This window comes from Crinia signifera, chromosome 1, assembly GCF_055691185.1.
Source record: "Crinia signifera chromosome 1, ASM5569118v1, whole genome shotgun sequence".
NCBI classification, from domain to species: Eukaryota; Metazoa; Chordata; class Amphibia; order Anura; family Myobatrachidae; genus Crinia; species Crinia signifera.
In genome coordinates, this window is record NC_139217.1 from 68,230,529 (window position 1) to 68,250,897 (window position 20,369).

At 42.0% G+C, this 20,369-nt stretch overlaps 1 protein-coding gene and 1 pseudogene across 1 annotated transcript in view; one reads left to right on the forward strand and one right to left on the reverse strand.

The window, feature by feature from the left end:
* SEPSECS (Sep (O-phosphoserine) tRNA:Sec (selenocysteine) tRNA synthase) overlaps positions 1–20,087 on the forward strand; it is a 36,354-nt gene extending 16,267 nt beyond the window's left edge. Inside the window, exons 8-10 of the mRNA XM_083160617.1 lie at positions 4,589–4,682; positions 11,814–11,904; positions 19,314–20,087. Coding sequence (XP_083016743.1) covers positions 4,589–4,682; positions 11,814–11,904; positions 19,314–19,599 — 471 coding nt within the window. The 3' untranslated portion in view covers positions 19,600–20,087. The remainder of the gene's footprint in view (positions 1–4,588; positions 4,683–11,813; positions 11,905–19,313) is intronic.
* On the reverse strand, positions 10,944–11,084 carry LOC146045145 (U2 spliceosomal RNA; annotated as a pseudogene).
* Positions 20,088–20,369: the final 282 nt, after the last annotated feature.

Sequence of the window (20,369 nt, forward strand, 5' to 3'; positions counted from 1 at the left end):
CTATCTGATTAAACCTAGTGTAATATTTATGTAACCAATCACCTTCCATCAGCGATAACCAAAGGTCTCACCTTCTATGTGCCAATCACCCCATTGTATCTTTGCCTTAATTCTATACAGCTACATTACATGTGTTGTATGTTGGCTCCCAACAAAATTAACCCTAGAATGTCTGTGTGTGCGTGTACATGTGGTAGGGAATATAGATTGTAAGCTCCACTGGGGCAGGGACCGATGTGAATGTTGAACTATTCTCTGCAGAGCTCTTCGGAATATGTGTGCGCTATATAAGAAACTGTTAATAAATAAACGCTTCATATGCGGTCCTGCCACCTAGGAAGCTGCCGGGCAGTTTAAGGGGGATCGTTTGCATCTTCTCTCCTTGGAGAAGTCAAATAATATATAGCAGGCTTTATATCTGCCTCAGCCTGCAGTGCTGCATGGTTTTTCCCAGTAAGTTGCTTTTTTTGATTAGCTAGAAATGAGTCCGGCCCCTTGTGATAAAGTGTAGCAATCCTACAGCAGTCTTGTGTTTTACATGTATAGCATCTGTCTTTCTGCTCTACTCAATGTAAGCAATCATGGGTAAAGTACAATTTCGGCCTTGCCATTTCATTTTTTTTTTTTTTATGGAAACCGCGCAAATTCGCAGCCAATTTCATTTTCGCTGATGGATTTTTCGAGCAAACGAAGAAATCGGCACAAGGATTAAATAGGGCAAGTCGAATTTGCCTTTAAAAATGGGTGAAAAAGGCAGATTTTTCACCTGCCAAAAAAAATAGCTGGGGATTGAATAGCCACCCTTAGATGTAATTTACTTTCCATATAGTATAGGCTACCTAGTTCAGTGTATTACTTTCTGTATGAGGATTGTAATCCTCATACAGATGACCAGAAGAATGTGCAAAAAGGAAGAAAAGAAGGGACTGTGCATTGTACCCCTAATTTCTGCGGTTTTGTCAGTATAACTGTAAAGGCCGGTCCTCCGTGGCTGTGAGAGGTACATGCTTTCCAGTTTTGCAGGTGAATTAATTACAGATTGACTCCTTTTTAAAAGTTTGCCGTACAAATTATTTTAATTGTCAGAGTCAAGATTTGGCCTAGAATGCACTACCCAGGGGCCTTTACACTATGGCCCTTATTCAGATCTGATCGCAGTACAAATTTGTTTGTAAAATGGGCAAAACCATGTGCACTGCAGGTGGGGCAGATGTAACATGTGCAGAGAGCATTAAATTTGGTTGGGGGTGTGTTGAAACTGAAATTTTAATTGCAGTGTAAAAATAATGCCGCCAGTATTTACCCTGCACAGAAACAAAATAACTCACACAAATCAAACTCTCTCTATAGATTTTACATCTGCCCCACCTGCAGTACACATGGTTTTGCCCATTTTCCAAACAAATTTGTACTGCGATCAGATCTGAATAAGGGCCTATGTGTTTGTATAGAAATGTCTAGGCAGCATAGTGTTCATGTAGCTTGTAGTCTGTTCCTCTGGGTGTCACTGTAGACTGCACAATGGTTGTGTCATGTATAGTTTTACTCTGTTTTGCCCAAGAGATATGTAAATCTACTCTGAATGTCAGATTATTGCTGCACATTGTGATTGATTTCTAAATGCCCATTTACTGTGGCCTATTTAAGATTCAGGCCACCAGTATCTATAGCGTGTAGTGAGATGCAACATATTAGAACCATCACAGGTTACAGTATGTGGGACTTTCACATTTAGGGACATATCCTAACTAAGGGGGTTATTTTGTTTCACTCTTTCTGACAAAATCCGTCTTAGATGGACTAAACCATGTGCACTGCAGGTGGGGCAGATGTTACTTGTGCAACGAGAGTTAGATTTGGGTGGGGTTTTACTTCAAAGTGAGATCTATATTGCAGTGTAAAAATAAAGCAGTCAGTATTTTCCCTGCACAGAAACAAAATCACTCACCCAAATATAATTCTCTTTGCACATTTTACATCTGCCCCCCTGCAGTGCACATGGTTTTGTCCATTTGAGAAGGATTTTGTCAGAAGAGTGAACCAAAATAACCCCCAAAATCCCAATTCAATAAAATCTCCATTCATTTAGTGGGGTTTACCCTGTGCGTTAATTGCAGGAAGAAAACTTTTCCTAGCTTCTTGTGGGGGTTGTAACAAGAAGCCCGGTTAAAATTCCCTCACTTGTATTTAGTGCTCAGGGCAACCCATACACTCTTTCACACTTTTATGGTGAAAATTTGATTAAACAGGGGGGTGATATTCAATTAAATACCTCTGGGCTTGAAGCACAGAGCTATTCCTTGCACAGCTTACCCATTCCCCTTAGATTAGTAATGCTTATTTCCGACTTTAGCTGCGTACACACTATAAGATATGTTTTTACAATATGCACGATAAGGAGTGTGTAGGCACTATATCGTTAATGGCGTGGTGTTGTTAATGCATGTTCACGTTTAGGTGATAGTGTGAAAGGTATATAAATCTTGAGTGTGAGCCTGCATTTTATTTGTCCAATCACAGTGGTAAAGCACTTTTCCATATATTAAATGTGGGTTTGTAGACCAACACCCCCCACCCCCCCCCCTTAACACACACATGTAATAACTTGTTTGCAGGAGTCTATGGAAAGCAGATAAGCAGCGGCAATGATGCGGGAACGTACATCAGCGCTCATTGCTGGCCCGTACACACTGGGCGGCTTTTGAGCTGAAACAGTAGTTTCGCCCAGTGTGTATCGGCCTTAATGATGATGATGATGATGATGATAAAATTAACTGTAAAATTCTGGTGTATCTGTACAATGTATACTGTAGAGAGGGACCAGCTACCTAGTGCAGCTTACAATGCTACTTTCATAGACCTAGAAACTCACACCACATATATTAAATTAAAAAAAATTGTATCCCTCCCAAGTATGAGACTGAGGACCCCTACCAAACAGTCTGCCCCATACTCTGGGAATTCCATACCTGCCCCAACCTAATTCTTGACCTACCATACATAAGGTATGTGAAGGTAGCAACAAAAGGGGGTTCTTCTGGTTGATTCGCAAGGCTGCAAATTTGCAGCCTTGCAAATCCACCAAACATAAAAAATCCATTCGTATGCCGTGGGTAACCTCCCACATCTTTCGATGGTCGCCGACCATCGAAAGTTGTGGAAGGTTCACACATATAAAAGTGACTTTCAAGTCACACCTATGCGTGCACGCTGGGTCAGATATGGGCGGGCAGCTGACATCCGGTGATGTCAGCTGCCAGCCCCCCACACCCGCGTCACCTCATTACCATGAGAACGCCCAGTAATTTCATGGGAACGCCCATGTAACGCTGGGTGTTCCCCTGTGGTAATGGGGCAGCCCGGTGGCCCCCACCCTTCTCAGCCCCCCGCACTCCATGTAGGGTGCGTGCACCCTACGTCTGCACATGCGCAGAAACGTGCCTGCGCACAACATAGGACCGAATGAACTACAATAACCCCCAAAATGCTTAGTATTGTCAATAGCAAATGCTTCTTCTCTTTGGGAGGGTGGTAACAAAAACCTAAATGTTCCAGATCCAACTGCCGGAGTTCTGCCTTAATACAGTGGTGGTAGCTTTGATGTAAAAATGAGATGCACTTGTTGATCAGTCTTACGGTGTACGTACATTTATATGATATGACCCTTTGGGATCACGTGATAAATCATATGCAAAATGATCGCATGAGAGCTAGCTGCCGTGGAGCCGCCTAGGTATAGAATGTGAGGCTGCATTCGATATCTTGGCCTAGTGTATTTAGAGGGGAATTCAATTAGATGCAGTAATTGTATTTATGGCTAGTAAGGATTTCTTTTCGAGCCTGAGCACGCTCAAAAAGAAACCCACGTTAAATGGCATAATCGCGGGATGGCTCAGACCTGTTAACTCATAGGTCTGGAAACTTTTCCTGGATTCTGTATGAGAAGTGCCCTAGTAGGAGTAATGCATTGGGAAAGAAAAAGCGGTTCTGAAAAGCCCTGGGCATTATACTGCTCTTCAAGCGATTTGTATCGTTACTAATTATTTTTAATTTATAAAAAGAAATGGTTGCCGAATCTTTTGAAGTCGCGGTTAATCGTATTTCTTCTCTTCACTAACCTTAGAACCACTGGAACTTGGAATACCTCAATTTTAACAGCCCTCTAATTGTTAGATATATGCTTGTAGATACAATGTAGCAAATGCAGTGATTTATATCCGTCCTGGCTAAATAAATGTGTGTCCCTAATCTCTTTCGTTGAGAGCACGGAGTATACTGTATTTATTAAAGGTCAATTTTTGGTTGGTGCTGCTCAATTTAAAATCAATCTACATTGATGTTGGGCTTTCAGGGATTAAACCACATTTACTGGCTGATTAGTTTATATTAATTTGTAAATGTATGTTCTAGTCCTGGAAGTCCAACATCAACTGAAGCTGGGAACACACTAATAGATAAATCTGCATTGAAAAATGGTGGATACAATAAGAAACGCTTACTCTCTCTCATTAATACTCATGAATATTATTTGTTGCCTAAAAGCCTCCTATGTTATAACTTGTAAGTATTTAAATAATGATTCTTCTAGGAACTGTTTACGTATCTCTCCAATGAGCTAACGGTCCTGGCAGGAAAATATAACGAGCAGCTGTTGAAAACTCCTCATAATCCCATCTCATTAGGTAAGGTATATCAATTTGTGTTAGTGCAATGGACATTTTTAAATAGGCTTAATACTAAATGTATGTTTTATTGTGATATAATTAAAATGTATGTATAATTATTAGAGATGTGCACCAGAAACTTTTCTTGTTTTGGATTAGCTTTGCCAAATCCTATCTTTTGGGTTTTGGATCTGTATTTTTCTTTTTCTTTTTTTTTTTTTTTAAATCATAAACCGCTAACTTCACAGGATTTTTTTTTGTTTTTGTTTTTTTGTTCCTACAGTATTATTAACCTCAATGACATTCATTTCCACTTATTTACAGTCTATTCTGAACAACTCACAATATTGTTTTTAGGCCAAAAGGTTGCACAAAGCTAGCTGGATGACTAAGTGGGTGGCACAAACACATGGCAGTTTTAAAACTAGGCACATAATGCAAAGAGAAGAGGTGCAAGATGGAATTGTCCTTGGGCCCTCCCACCCACCCTTATGTTGAATTAACAGGACATGCACAGTCTAAGAAACCAATCAGGGACAGGGTCTGCCACAATTGTGGCTGAAATAATTTGTTCATTTGGGCCCCCACAAAAAAAAAAAAGAGTTGCTCTGTCTGCCATATCAGTCCAGGGGTGCTGCTGCGTCTGCTGTATAAGTCTAGGTGTGCTTTGTATTGGAGGACAAACAATTAAAACATGGGTCTTCAACCTATGGCCCTCCAGATGTTGTGAAACTACATGTTCCAACATGCATTGCCACATTTTGTCCTATAAGAGCATGCCAAAACTGTCAGGGCATGCTGGGAAATGTAGTTCCACGACATCTGGAGGGCCACAGGTTGAAGACCTGTGAATTAAAAGATCAGGAACTAATTCCTGCTACTAGTGCTGAAGCTGCTGCCACCAGTCATGACATTGACTATTCAAGTCCATCAACGTCGCCTGCTAAGGCCGAGGCCCAATGTTGTAGAGGGCATGAAAAAAAAAAAATGTTGAAAATAATAAACAAAAAATTAACATTATTTGAGGAGAAACGTAAAATTGGCAATATGCCATTAACAACACAAAGTGGCAAGGAAAGGCTAAGGCCTTGGCCTATGTTCATGGAATGGTGGTTCAGCTTCTCATGAAGATGTTTTCAAAGATATCACAAATCCCCAAGGAGAGTTCAAGTGTGTCCGCAGTTGCGATGTATAGGCTTGACTCCACCAATACGGTATGGGAAGAGAAGGCTTTTTTCACTATTTGCACATCCTATGCAAGTGTTGGGAGGAGCAACGCCAGTCAACGTGAGATTGAGGATGTTAATGTAGAAGTACAGCAGGATGAGGAGGATATTGGTGTAGCTGGCGCTAATGAGAATGTTGACAATGAGGATTTTAATGATGGGAATGTACGTAAGTTTTATTTATATAGCGCACTCTCTCCAACAGAACTCAAGGCTCTATAAAGACATAAAAACGATGCACATAATACAGAGATTTGGGAAGTACAGCAATAGGTAGGTCACATAGACATAAGAGAAAAGCCTTGAGAGTAAGCAAAATGCAGGATTGGTGCAGGCATTTTGAAAAATAACTTCCACCAGTTGCTTATTCCACACTAACAAGGTACCAGGTGAGGCAGCCATCTTGGGTGCACTGTGTAGGATTGCCCTGGGTAGAATAGGTTAACCGTAGAAGAAATTACACAAAATGGGGTGATTTGCAGTGTAGACTAAAGTAGAGGGGATGTAGTTTGTTTAAGTAAAGCAACAGTTGTTGCCCATGTGATGAAAAGCCCATTGTCATGCCTGGGCAAAAGACCTAAAAATCCACCTCTTCTGTCTGGAATTATTTATTTTCTACCCAAATCCAGGCTACAACTGTCAAGCCATATGTAGCCTTTGTAAAGCCATAGTAAGCAGGGGAAAGGAAGTATATGTCACTTGCAGCACGTTCATCAAAACTCAAAAGAAATTGTCAAATTCATAAACTTTGGCTGAAAGCGTAATCAGTCCAGCGACACCTAGCTCCCTTTTCTCAGTTGTATCCAAGCGCCTGCAATCCACACCACTAACACCCTCATCATCAACTGCCTCCTCAATCAGGATCGGAAGTAGTCCTGTAAGCAATGTCATAGGCATGACTGACTCATAGTGACATAGCTTATGAAGTTGAAAAAGAAGTCAGTTCATCGAGTTCAAGCTTTCAAGGAACAAGGAAGATGAAGTATGACGGCAGTCACCCAGTTGCAAAGCAGTAATACTGAGGCTATAACACCTATAGTATGCTGGCATAAGATGTGCCACCATTAGTGCAGTAGGATTGATTGACGTACTGTGTCCCCGTTCTAGATTCTACAGTACTTCATTAGACAAGCAATTCCCAGACTGTACAAGGAAATTTAAAAAAGTGTTATTAGTGTCCTCACTCAGAAATGCCATTGTACCCACTGTCCACTTAACCACTGACATGTGGACAAGTAAAACCGGACAAACTAAGGGCTACAGCCCACCACCACCAACATCAGCAGCATTTCACAAACACCAACTCATTCCTAGGCAGGCAACGCTGGGTATCACCGGTGGCAGTAAGAGGAGAAAGCTGATAATTGCACAATGGCTTACCCCACTTGGACTCTACTGGGCATATGTGATATTTATTTATTTTTATTCATTACCAGTTATTTATATAGAACACACATTCTCCGCAGCAACTTACAAAGATTCACATCACAAATTCACATCAGTCACTGCCCCAGTGGAGCTTATTATCCATATTCCCTTACCACATGTATTACGCAAACACATTCATTGTAGGGATCATTTATGTTGGGAGCCAAATAACTTCCCAGTATATTTTTTGAATTGTGGGAGAAAACAGGAGTACACAGAGGAAACCCTTCACAAGCATGAAGAGAATATACAAACTCAGTTAGGGCCCTGATGGAATATCTAACCCTTGACCTCAGTTCTGTGAGGAGTAATGGTAACCATTACAAAGTCCGTGCTGCCCTATCTGACAATGCCACCAATGTGGCGAGGGCAGTATATCTGGTAAAATTCCAACAAGTGCCATGTTTTGCTGACACAATTAATTTGATAGTGGTGCTGAATTTTTTTTGTTTAAGTGACAGGGGCGTGCAGGAGATGTTGTTGGTGGACCGAAAAAGGGTGCTCAATTTGTTGAAATCAGATCACTGTATGTTGGCCACTGTGCTTAATCCTAGGTATAAGCGTGTATCTTCTTTTCCAATGGACTTAAATCTGCAGAGGTGCAAAGAGATGTTGGTGAGAAAACTGTCAGCACAAGCAGAACATGACCTAGCAACATCTCCTCCTTTATTTTCTCCGGAAACTAGATTTTCCAAACACACCCACTGCAATTACTGACATGTCTACTGTCCCTGCCTATGATGCTGTCACCATTGAAAAATGGTGGAGGATTATCTCAGTGGCCGCATCCAAGTAGTAACACAGGGCAGCACTACTGGATTTCTACATGGCCACACAGGACTGATAGAGCAGACAGGCAGCACCCAATTATAGGTCAACCAGGCAGCACCAGGTATGTGGCAGACAGGGCACCCTGGAGTAAGACAGCAGACCCATCCGACGCCACCACCAGCAGACAGATCCTTTGGGATCCTTACCCACTGAGCACTAATAATTATATCCTTTCCAACACTGCTGCTAGTACAGCCCTATGTTGGCTATTCTAGCCCTCAAGACATTTTTATTTAATGGTAGTTGCTCCAGAAGTTAGTACACACAGTAAAACAGCCAATCCAAAATGAATATTTATGCTGCCAGCCAATAAATCCTTTCCAAGACTGTTGTTGGCCATTTGGGCCCTCTATATGTTTTTTTTAAATGGTCGTCACTCCAGAAAGGAGTACACACAGTAGAACAGCCAATCCGAAATGAATTATTCATGCTGCCAGTCAATCGATATTGCGACAAGTGAATATGAGGCCAGTCATGCTTACCTGAAGCATGGCGAGCGAAGCGGTACACTAATTTAGGGTTTCATGTAATGAAATGTACAAATTGACACCCTCAAAACTTGTGTCGACCATTTCCGCGTCAACCATCACATGACAATGCTGCTGCGACCTACCTAGGCACTGTTGACCTATTCTACCACACCCATTTCTGGAAAGCTATTGCCTTGAGGCCAGGTTTATGTTGGAATCCCCTAACTGATACCCTCCTTGCCATCATCTCTGTGATCTTGAAAGTTGTGCGGAGCCTGGACTGGCACATGTAAGATATTGCAGAGAGAGCTTATATTATTATATGCAAATAATACATAACACTCTTAGGAAATCCAAAATATAGTCATCTAAGCAAGGTTCAGGGAAAGCTTATTTTTATGTTAAAATAATAAAGCCTGTTCTGTATATTTTGCATTCAATGCAGTGTTGGAGGATGCACACTCTTATCTCTAAATGAAATGGTGACGGCAGATCAGTTTGCAATATCACATTGCTGATACACACTGAGATACATCACAAGGTTGTGTGAAATGAACTTTCTATTAGGCACATTGTGTCCTCTGTAAGTTGCTTCTGCCTACAATGAATCTGTATTATCAGCACAAAGGGATACTTACTGTAAGCACTTAGGCCGTACATAATGGCTTTGTACAATCAATGGATTCTTTTCTCTATGGCGCAGTGTGAGTGCATAGTACAAATGGTCTCTGATTCCTGCTTTGTTCCGCGTGACAATAAGCCTATTAATGCAATAAAGTATTCAATTGCCAGGTAATAGTTGTCTCAGAATATCCTGGGATTCTGCACATTAGCAATAACACTGTTTCATTTTATGTTGGGTATAACGCTTGAGTTGTTTATCGGAGTAGATCCGCTATTTTGTAAATATTCTGATTATACCTCGACACATAGCCTTCTGCGCCAAGAATTTATATCTGAGATTGTCTCGTTCAATTTTATCTTGCTGCCTTAATCTATGTGTAGTAATAGTAGGCCACACACCCCCCTCCCAACACCTTCCCTTAAGCTCATCCCCTTTTCCTACTTTATTCTTTTATAACTTAAACATAGATGACAATATTTTAACATTGGGGCTCATATATGAACGAGTGATAAAACGGGTTGTGGTCGATTTTAAAAAAATATTTGCGAATGACAAATGAGTTTGAAGAAACTCAGGAGCCCGAGGTGTGCTCCCTACCACCAGTGCTGTGCCTAAACACGTGCAAAAGCGGCCGTGCGATCGAGTGGGCTTATCTCCCGAAGGAGACGGGCCCCGTTTTTCCCCTAACCCCTCTCAGCCATAAGGCCGACGAGTGGAAAATAGGGAACGGTGGGTCCTCTTCGCCGAAGCTTAGAGAGACCCTCATTCCTCAACCCCCGAAAGGGTTAGGACGGTGGGTCCTCCGCACCCCATGGTTTGGAGAGACCCGCAGTGGACTTCCCTCCGCCTTGCGGCTCGGGGTCGTCCTCGGGGGGACCGCAGCTCTCCCCAAAAGGCGAGAGCTTTGGCACGTTGGGGAAATGGAAGGCCCGTAAGGGACGACCACACAACCCAAAAAAAGTGACACACTACAGAAAACAGAAAACGTGAAAAGTGCACGAACGTGAAGAAGAAGAGAAATAAATAATAAAGAGGACCCCAGCCAGAAGGCCAGGGTGGGGGTGTGAAAAATTGTCCTACCCCATCCAAAAGGACGAGGTAAGGACGTGAAGCGCATACCTAGAGGGAAAGTGCGCAGTGCTAGTGCCATACTAGTGCATGGTGATTTTGGGATCACCCGTGCATGTTCGGCACCCCCGAGTTTCCCTGGGGGCACAGTGCAGCCTCGGACTCCAAGCAGCCAGCCAGTCAGCGTCCGACCAAGTGTTTCTCTGCTCAACCAGTGGGCCCTTTCCGACCCCCGGCATGGGAATGGATACTCCACCGGGCTTTTTCGGTGAGTCTCCCCCGCAGAGGCCCAAATAGACCACCTGAGGAAGAAGAAACCACCTACTCAGTCCCGACGTTTCACCTCTCCCAGGGATTGAGTACTGGGCTGGGCTTTTCGCTGTCTCCCTGGCCGAGGGCGACATGTTACCCCCGGACCAGAGAGCAATCTACTCGGTCCCAGCTTTTCCCTTCTTCCTGGGAGTGGATACTAGACCGGGCTTTTCGAGTGACTCTCCCACAGAGGCAAAGACCCCTGAACAAGAGCCCCATCTCAAAGCCCGATGCTTCTCCCCTCCCTACCAGGTAAAGAATGGTATTCCCTCCCTAGCAGGGCATTGATACTCAGCTTTCCCTAGCCCTTACCCAGAACATGAGGTGGATTGCTCACCTCATGCTCAGTAGCAGGATACTACGGTACAGCTTTTCTCTATTCTCTGCCAGGGGGCGTTCCAGACCCAACTGATAAGAACAGATACTACACTTGATCTTAGCCAAAAGGCCGAGAAGCGAATGACAAATGGTGCTCGGTCATGCGATTTCCTCCTGTCATGTGTTTGAAAAATGACAGTTGGGAGCCGATTGGCTGGTGCACCCTTTATCATACACAATGTGTTTTTTCATGCACAAGTTTTCTCGCACGTTGATAAATAAGCTCCGTTATATGAACTGTATTTCTCACCTGTGCTGTAGTGATACAGTGTCATATATATAGTAAGGGGTTTACACATCCCCCAAGGAACCAAGTGGAATTAATCATTCGGCACCCCCAGTAGAGAAGTGTTGATGATTATAATGTACCCTCTCCTATAAAATGCAATTCTCTGAGTTTTGTGATTGTATTAAAAGAAAATTTACAGTCCTTGTAGTGCTTTGAGATAATTGATAACTTTGTTATTCTTTTTGTGTTGACTTATTTAGTTAACATGATTAGTAGTATAGCAACTTTTGTTTATTATGTTTTTGTATTGTGTGTGTGGTTTTTTTTTTTTTTTATGAAGACCAGTAAATGGAAGCATTGTATCCATAGTAACGTGAGATGGATGCACAGACCCATTTCTGTTCTTTATTCTAGAACTCTACTTTGTGTAAGCAAACTGTATTGTATGGCATTGTTTTGTTTCTCCTGGCACAATTTCTGTAATTGTAGTAACAACTGATAAATTACCATCTGTAGCAGCTGGCAGGGAACAGTGTCCCAGCATACATCATTCCGTCCCTTTTTTTATGTCTCACAATGCAGCAATGTCTTTGGGGAATCTGAATGCGAAAGGTGGAGAAGCCATCACACAGCTTGGTTCCATGCTCTTTACTAGACAGGTGTCTGGTGCTAGGTGAGTGCTGTCTTACCCATAGGGGCTTGTTTCACAATTCTGCCTGTACATCCCTAATTGTATCCTACTTTCACAGAGATGACCGTGATCTAATCAACGTTCCATTATTATATTATTATTTATGTTATGGCGGAAATGTTGTATATTGATTGTACATCACACAAGGGTTGTTGCAGCACATGGTTAAATGTGAGCCAATTGTATGACCTATTCCAGTGGTTTGCAACATCGGTCCTCAACGACCCCCAACAGTGCACTTTTCAAGGTCACCTGGCAGGTGCACTCATTATTCACTGACACATTTTTAAAAGATCACAGGCGGAGCTCATTATTTCACCTGTGATTCTTTGTGGAGACCTGGAAAACATGCACTGTTGGGGGTCCTTGAGGATCGAGGTTGAGAACCACTGACCTATTTAATCTATTCCCTGGCACGTCCTTCGGCTCATAACGCCCATGATAAAAGAAGGTAGGGTTAGTTTATCTCTAAACATAAATATTATTTCCATGGCAGCCACAGTCACATTGCAAATGAGTCTAGTCTGCTTTGTAAACTATCCTCCTCCCTTGCATCACATGACATGCTGATAATCTGTAATCTGTACAGCGAAGAAAAACTTATTTAAAAATGTACGAAACATTTACAAGGGGGCAACATTTGCTATTTTATTCCCTTCCTCCAACTAATTCTTACCCAAACTATTAATAATGATGTTTAGTATAATAAATAATAATTCTCAATTGATCACGACACCTTATTTTTGCACGCAAATCTATTAATAAAATATCAATATTGTCCTATTAGATGATTGTTGTTTATTTCATTCTTCATCAGTACATTATGATTTCCCCCATTTAAAAGTGTATTGTGAGTCCTCTCGATAGTCTTTTTTGTTTGGCAGGTTATTATAGCTATGTTCAAAACAAAATGTGAACAGTCTGGCACATCTACTAAAGAAAACCAATAAGTGATGGCGATACCCATAGCAGCCAATCAGATTATGTCTATCATTTTCTAGAATGCAATGGAGATATGATAGCTGCTGTAGCATATAATTGGGTAACACCACTACTTTTCATCTTTAGAACCTTTAGGTCGCCCATACACTATGGCCACTAGGAGGGAAGGCGCATAGAATCCACCTTGAACCACCAGGCAGATCCCCAGGCGGCTGGATCGCATAATATGCATTGTCTGTGGTCCTTTTGCCTACAATGTATCATATGCGATCCCAGCAGGATCCGCTATATCTATAACGCAGGCCTTGCGATCTCCAGCTCTGATGCAATTTATCGGCCGATCCACCGGAATGGGATGAATAGTGCCCAAATCGCACTAGTGTATCGGCACCTTTTAGTAAATATTCCCTAGTTTCTAAACTTTACATTTTTTTTTATTTTTTCACAAAATTGTCCTGGTGCTTCAGCTATCACTGGGTACGGAGGTCAGGTGATGATGACTTCCAGGTATTATCTACCAGTAAGAAAACTGCCCTAGTGCCTAAACCTGAGCCTCTTCTCCTGCAGTCTAACCCTCCCCCTAGTTTGTAACCCTAACCTAGCTCCTAGTGCCTAACCCTCCACCCTTACAGCTTAAACCTGATGTTGGCATTCTACAGAATTTCAGATGTCGACACATCAGGAGTGAGTGTACCACAGAGTATGAGCTGCCCGGCAGAGAAGGACAGGCAGCTGTAGAGAAACCCGCAGGCATACCCAAAGCACCTTCCCACAGCTCGGTGTAAAGTCTGGCCCCTGTCTATGTATGTATGTATGTATGTATGTATTTGTGTGTATCAGCCCCATAACAAGGTGTCAGTGTGCCCTATGCAGCAGACTCCCACTGAGCAGTGCCCTTAACCCTTTGAGGTCCGCACCAAAAAAAAAAGTTTATTATAAACGGATTTCTCAAGTGGTGGAGGCCTATATATCTCAAAAACTGTGGGTCTCATTTAAAAAAAAACCTATTGATTGTTGTTGGTTGTTGTTAATAATGGGGCAGATGTATTAAGCCTTAAAAAGAGATAAATGCAAGGGTGATAAGGAGAGATAAACGTCCAGCCAATCATCTGCTAACTGCCATGTTACAGGCTGTGTTTGAAAAAAGTCAGTAAGGAGCTGATTGGCTGGACATTTTTCTCTCTTCATCACCCTTGCATTTATCTCTTGTTAAGGCTTAATACATCTGCCCCATTATCCTCAGTGTATAAAAAAATTCAAAGAATTTTTTTTTTCCTTTGCTTTTTTTGTGGTGCGGATCTCAAAGGGTTAAATCTGTGCCCCATGGAGAGTTTGGACAAGGGTGCTTTCACTGGGTAGCTAGGGTGCTACTCTGCACATCCATAGGATCCTCCGATCGGTAGCCCAGATGCCACTGCATGTGGGATGCAGCTCAGATCAGTAATGCATGTAGGACGCATGGCACCACCTGCTCCATTACTATATTAGAGCGCTGTCTGCTGCTTCCATCTAACAGCCATAGCTAATCTGCACACATCTGAATCTGCTGTCAACGCCAATTTGAAAATAGTGTACAGATTCTGTTGTGATGGGTGGAGAGTTGTGCAGTAAAGTATGCAGGCAAAGCTGTAAGGTCCCATAACTGCTTTAGCCCATTCTGCAACATCATCCGCTGTGCATGATATTTCATTGTAAGATGTTTTTTTACATGCGGCTGGAGAACTACACATCCCAGCATGCACTGCCAGTTTTTCTGTCAAGACATGCTAAAACCGTGGCAAGGCATGCTGGGATACATAGTTCCACAGTACTAATAAATCTTATGTAGGCCAAACCAGCCACAGAATCAACACTAAACACACTAAAAAGGAAAGCAAAATAAGAAATGATAAACCTACAATGTATTTAATACATGCAAAGAGGCATCTTTATATTATTAGTATGTAAAACTCAATCGCAAAAGAAGCACGATTGATGTTAATGATTAGCAACTAAAATAATTATAAGTAAATAAATTAAAAAAGGAAACCAGCAGTCACAGCATGGTCTGCTTATAGCGAATACAAGGGAACAAGCAGTGTTGTAGGGTCCTCGAAAAAAAGCTGTAACCAGCACCAGGCTACACCAGGCTTATATTATCCCCTATAGCAGCACTGTTATTAAACTATTATACTCCGACAGTCAGGATTCCGACTGTTATTTTTCCGACAACGGAATCCCGACTGCTAAATGACCGACAGTCAGGATCCTGACTAACAGGCTATTTTCCCTTGTGGGGGTTCACAACCCCCCATAGAGGGAGAATAGAACCTGTGGCTAGAGCAGCGAACCCACAGGGGTGTGCATGCCACACCCCTCTGAAACACCTGTACTGTTAGGGCTATAAAGATATACTTTTTTAAAATGTTAAAACTTTAAGATATTTTGTTTTATTTAAAACTTGATTTGACTTTTTGCAGTTATGGCAGTTTAGTTATTCATTTACTACAGTTGCTATAAATGTGGCATGAACACTTGAAATATGGCAATATCAGTGAACAATTATGGATTCTCCCCCCCCCCCCTTTTTTTTTCTCAATACTATGCTTAACGAACACTCATACATTAAATGCCAATACTTTTAATACACTTTCACAAAAAAATAAGCTTTTTTTATTTTTTATTATAGCACTATATAAAGTGGCTGAAGATGGGCGCTATCTGGGACTGCCCCATTGGTCACACCCCCTGCAGTAGTACACAATAGGCCCCTGGTACATTTCAGCTTCCGGCCCATGTGTATATTAATCTGCCACTGTGACTGACAGTCTGGCTTTCTGCTCAGTTGGCATGCAGAGAAATGGGGTGTGCCATTAAGCCACGCCCTTGTGGCCGGCAACACAACCCTCTTTGCCATGCGTGCTTAATAGGAATGCTGATGAAGATTATAGGCCCCAGGTCGTTGCTGCCCTGACCAGTCAGGAATTCTTGACGCCCCAGAAAAAGAAATGAAGGAACTACAGCTCTACCCAGCCGTCTCTTCAGTGTGTTCCCTCCAAGAGATTATTAATGGAAAAACAAATAAGAAAGGATTTTTTTTTTCTAATAAGAATTAATAAATAATTGTAAAACCATAAGTCTCCGGTTTCCCCATGTGACAAGTGTGTATTATTAACTACAATCGTTTTTCAGATAAGACATCTTTTTCCTATAGTTGGACTTTTTGAGTTATAATTACATAATCCACTGATTATTATTTAACTTCTGCTTCTAAATACAAAGGAAACATTTGACTGTGATCTTGAGGAGTTGCCTCTTGCTGTAGTGTGTTGCTTTCTGCAAGACTGAGCGGCTCCCTGCTCTCTGATGGCCTCAGAAACGTACTTCAGGGCGAAATGCTCCATTACTCGGGATTGTTCTGTTCCCCTAGCCAGCTCTGAGCAGAAGTGCTGTATCCACGGGTCGGCCATCGCTGCGCATCTAGCAGCCTTGCAGATCATATTTAGCTGAGGTGATAATGTCTCTGTATTGCTGGGAAACACAGCAGCTGATACACCTCCTACCTCAGTGCTGGTAAATGGATACAGGACACCGTAGGGCTATTCTGTAACTCTGCAGCATGTTATCTATAGGTACAAGTAGCAAGGAGCTCCACTCTCTCTCTCATGTAAGGCTTCATCCATTATTAACCCCTTCCCGACGCAGCCTGTTTTTGCCTTCCTGACAGAGGCCTTTTTTTCAAATCTGACATGTATCACTTAAGTGGGGATAACTTTTTTTGCTTTTACTTATCCCAGTGATTTTGAGATTGTTTTCCCGTGACACATTGTACTTTAAATTAGTGGTAAATTTTGGTCGATAGTTTTTTTTTTTTTGTGAAAAATACCAAAATGTCGTAAAAAAATTGAACATTTTGCTATTTGCAAAATGTAAAATTTTCTGCTTGTGAGACAACTAATCATACCACTCAAAATAGTTAATAACTAACATAAACCATATCTAAACTTTATTATTACATCATTATTTCAACCTCCTTTAATTTTTTGGGACACTAGGGGGCAGCAGAGTCTAAATGTTACACATCACACATTAAACGCTGCTTTTGGCTGTTCACGTTTGAACAGCCAATCGCAGCGATCGCCCATGACGGGGGGCATCGCTGCCCCCCCCTGGGCAATGAGGAAGGATGTCTGCTGTCCGGGACCGCAGACATCGTCCCTCTGTCACCGCGTCTGTAGACGCGGTGACAATTCAAAGGCATGACGTACATTTATGCCATGTGTCGGGAAGTACATCCCGGCCATGACGTAAATGTACGTCAAATGTCGGGAAGGGGTTAAACACAAACCTTGATCTCTGGAAGCAGTTTTCAGTCATTTCCTCAGGGGAATGTCCCTTGGTAATGATCTGTGGATGATTCTCCCTCCCCCAAGGAATATACCATAATATGCAGAAATTAAAATGATGTCCCCCTGCCAGAGTCTTATGTGTATATTTAGTCTTCGGATACAGTGTACAATGGTACACTGTGTGCGGTGTGTGGGCCCCCTGCACCGCGGGGCCCATATATATTTTACACCCTGCACCCATTATAGATATGCCACTGGCACAAAACCATTTGAATTTGTAATTCCTGATCATGTTGCACCGAGAAATTAGGAGGTCCCAACATTTGATTATTAAATCTACCTCATACTTTCTGTAGATCAGGCATGGCCAAACTATGGCCCTCCAGCAGTTGAGAAACTACAAGTCCCATCATGCCTTGCCACAATTTTGCTATTAGGGAATGCTAAAACTATGGCAAGGTATGCTGGGATGTGTAGTCTCACAACAGCTGGAGGGCCAGAGTTTGGCCATGCCTGCTGTAGATGCTATGTAAGGTAGGTGATTCTAGGAACCTATTTAATTAGAAGTTTGAATGGGGTTGAGCAAAAAAAGGGGCCATGCTTATAAAACAGTGCAATGAGCGGAGATGTCCATACTAATCAATCGGATTTGAGGTAATATTTATTGTGTACATTCTATAAATGATAGTTAAAAGCTGACTGGCTGCTATGGGCAATGTCTGATACATTCCACCTGTTGACACAGGGAGAATGAAGCAGCTGGGTGGCATACTACTAATATAATTTGCTCTTTGTGATATGAGAGCTTTTAATATACACCTCACAAAATGTCTGCTTCTTCAGGCATCATTTTGTTTCTGTGCATAAATATTGGCTGCTTTATTATTACACTGCAATTTAGATTTCAGTTTCAACACACCCCACCTAAATCTAAAGCACTGTACACAGTGCGACAGGTGCCCCACTCTGAGTGAGCTGCCTTACTATAGATCGCTCAGCACATATCGCTGCACACACACGGGGTGCACCTGCGATGTGTGCTGTGATCTGTATGGAGCAGTGTTTTGCCTATGCTTATAGGCAAAACCACTGAAAGCTAAGAAGGAAAGAGCAGGACAGCGCATCACTATCGCTATAGGGTGTACGCGGGAGCGATCCGTGCTTCATTTCTAAACGATCTAGTAGGATTGCTTAGAAATGTGGCTTAAATCACCCAGTGTGTATGCCCCTTTACTCATGGTACATCTGTCCCACCTACAGTGCAGCATGGTTTTGCCCATTTTGAGAACAAATGTGCCCTGCTATCAAGTCTGAATTAGGACCCAGGTGAGTATAATTCTGCAATATAGATAAGTCGGCAATGTTTTTTGGGCAGGGCAAATTCGGTGGCTGAGACCTATGAGGCAGTTTCACTGGATGCGGCAGTTCAGGCTCTGACGTCCAATGCTGCAACCTAGGTTGTGATGTTGAGCCAATGCTGCTTCTGCAGATGCAGACAGTGGATCACAGAAGGCAGCAGTGGGCATCTTTTTTCTATACCTGACCCTTCTGGCACCAGCATATTGCAGCGCAGGTGCGTACAAAGGTGCAGCAACATTTGCACCCACCTCTGAATCTGGTTACAAATACCTCATTATAGCGATGTTGCAATGTCAATGTCTAGGTTTCCTATGTACAGTAGAGCCTATTTTTTCAGTAAACATGTATTATTTAAAATAAGTGTGTTGTAAAGAGCAGTTGTTACGCAGTAGGTATCTAATGTTCAGAAATATTTTGTACAATATGACTGTGTATCTATATTTCTCTCCAAGGGCCAGATGTACCAAGCTTCAACAAGTGATCAAATGGAGAGAGATTCACAGCCAGCCAATCAGCTCCTACCTGTCATTTTTCAAACCCAGCCTGTAATGTAGTTAGGAGCTGATTGGCTGGCTGTTTATCACTTTCTGAAGCTTGATACATCTGGCCCCAAGGCTTGATACTTTTTTCCTTCCGTGAGATACTTAACCACAGTAGATGATACTAAACTTCAACTCTGTAACTGTATGTTTCTTATATTTAGAATACAGGAAGGATTTCGTTCCTAGAAGTAACCTTTCCCTCCTCTTACTTCTCTTCCAGGGTGGTGCCGCTCGGCACTTCACAGACCGTTAACGGATACGTTTTTAAAGGCTTCATGTCTCACAGTAATGACTATCCGTGTGCTTACCTGAATGCGGCTTCAGCCATTGGCATTAAAAAACAAGATGTTGACGTATTCATCAAGCGACTGGACAAGTGCCTGAAGATATGTATAAAAGAAAAACATTTGGGGGAGGAAGCTAAAGGCGCTCAGCAGGCACCAGAGGACAGTGTTGCTGATCTAACACAGAAGCTCAGTCTCGTCACAAGTGAGGCTGAGACTTGACGAGAACAATTTGATACAAGGATATTTCTAAAAATTGCAATGCAGTCGGACTGGTCCTGTTTTTTTAGTCAATCGAATCTACGAGGAGAGTGAGAATGTTGGAAACACACTTAATTCCAACCGACGGTGTGCATAAACGGTTTATTGAAACCTCTGTGGATTATAAAACCAACCAGGAGCGTTTTTCTTATTTAGATCTGGGCTAAGATCCCTTTTGCTCTATTTAATGCTGTTTAAATGTGTACAGTAAGTGAGCCCTCTTGTGGGTGAACTTGTAGTACCACTTTGTTAACAAATCACACCTTTTATTAACCTGAACAAAGGTAAATGTTAATTTTCAAAGTTCAACTGAATATGCTTAATTCAGTCAGTGCTGACATAACAGTACATTCAAGTGCCTTTTTTTCCTCTTATGCCTTTTTGCTAATTGCCAAAATCTTCATTACATGTGTTTTTCTTTGCTAAATAAAGCTTTTAAATTATTATTTTATCCTTATCTGGGTTTTTTTTTTTACTTATTATTGTGAAGTGTGCCTTTTGATAACAGAGTGTATATGTAATGTGCTGTCAGGTTTATCTGGTTTAAAACAAAATGGATTTCACAAAAACAGATTGTTACCCGTTTGCCTATCGTACATTAATAGTCACGGGCTTTAAAGCGTAGATACTTCCAGATATCCAGGGGTTTATTTCCAAAAAGTCGGTATGTAAAACCGACACTTCTGAGAGGAAGATTTAAAAAAGAGCATTAACTTCCAAGACACAACTAG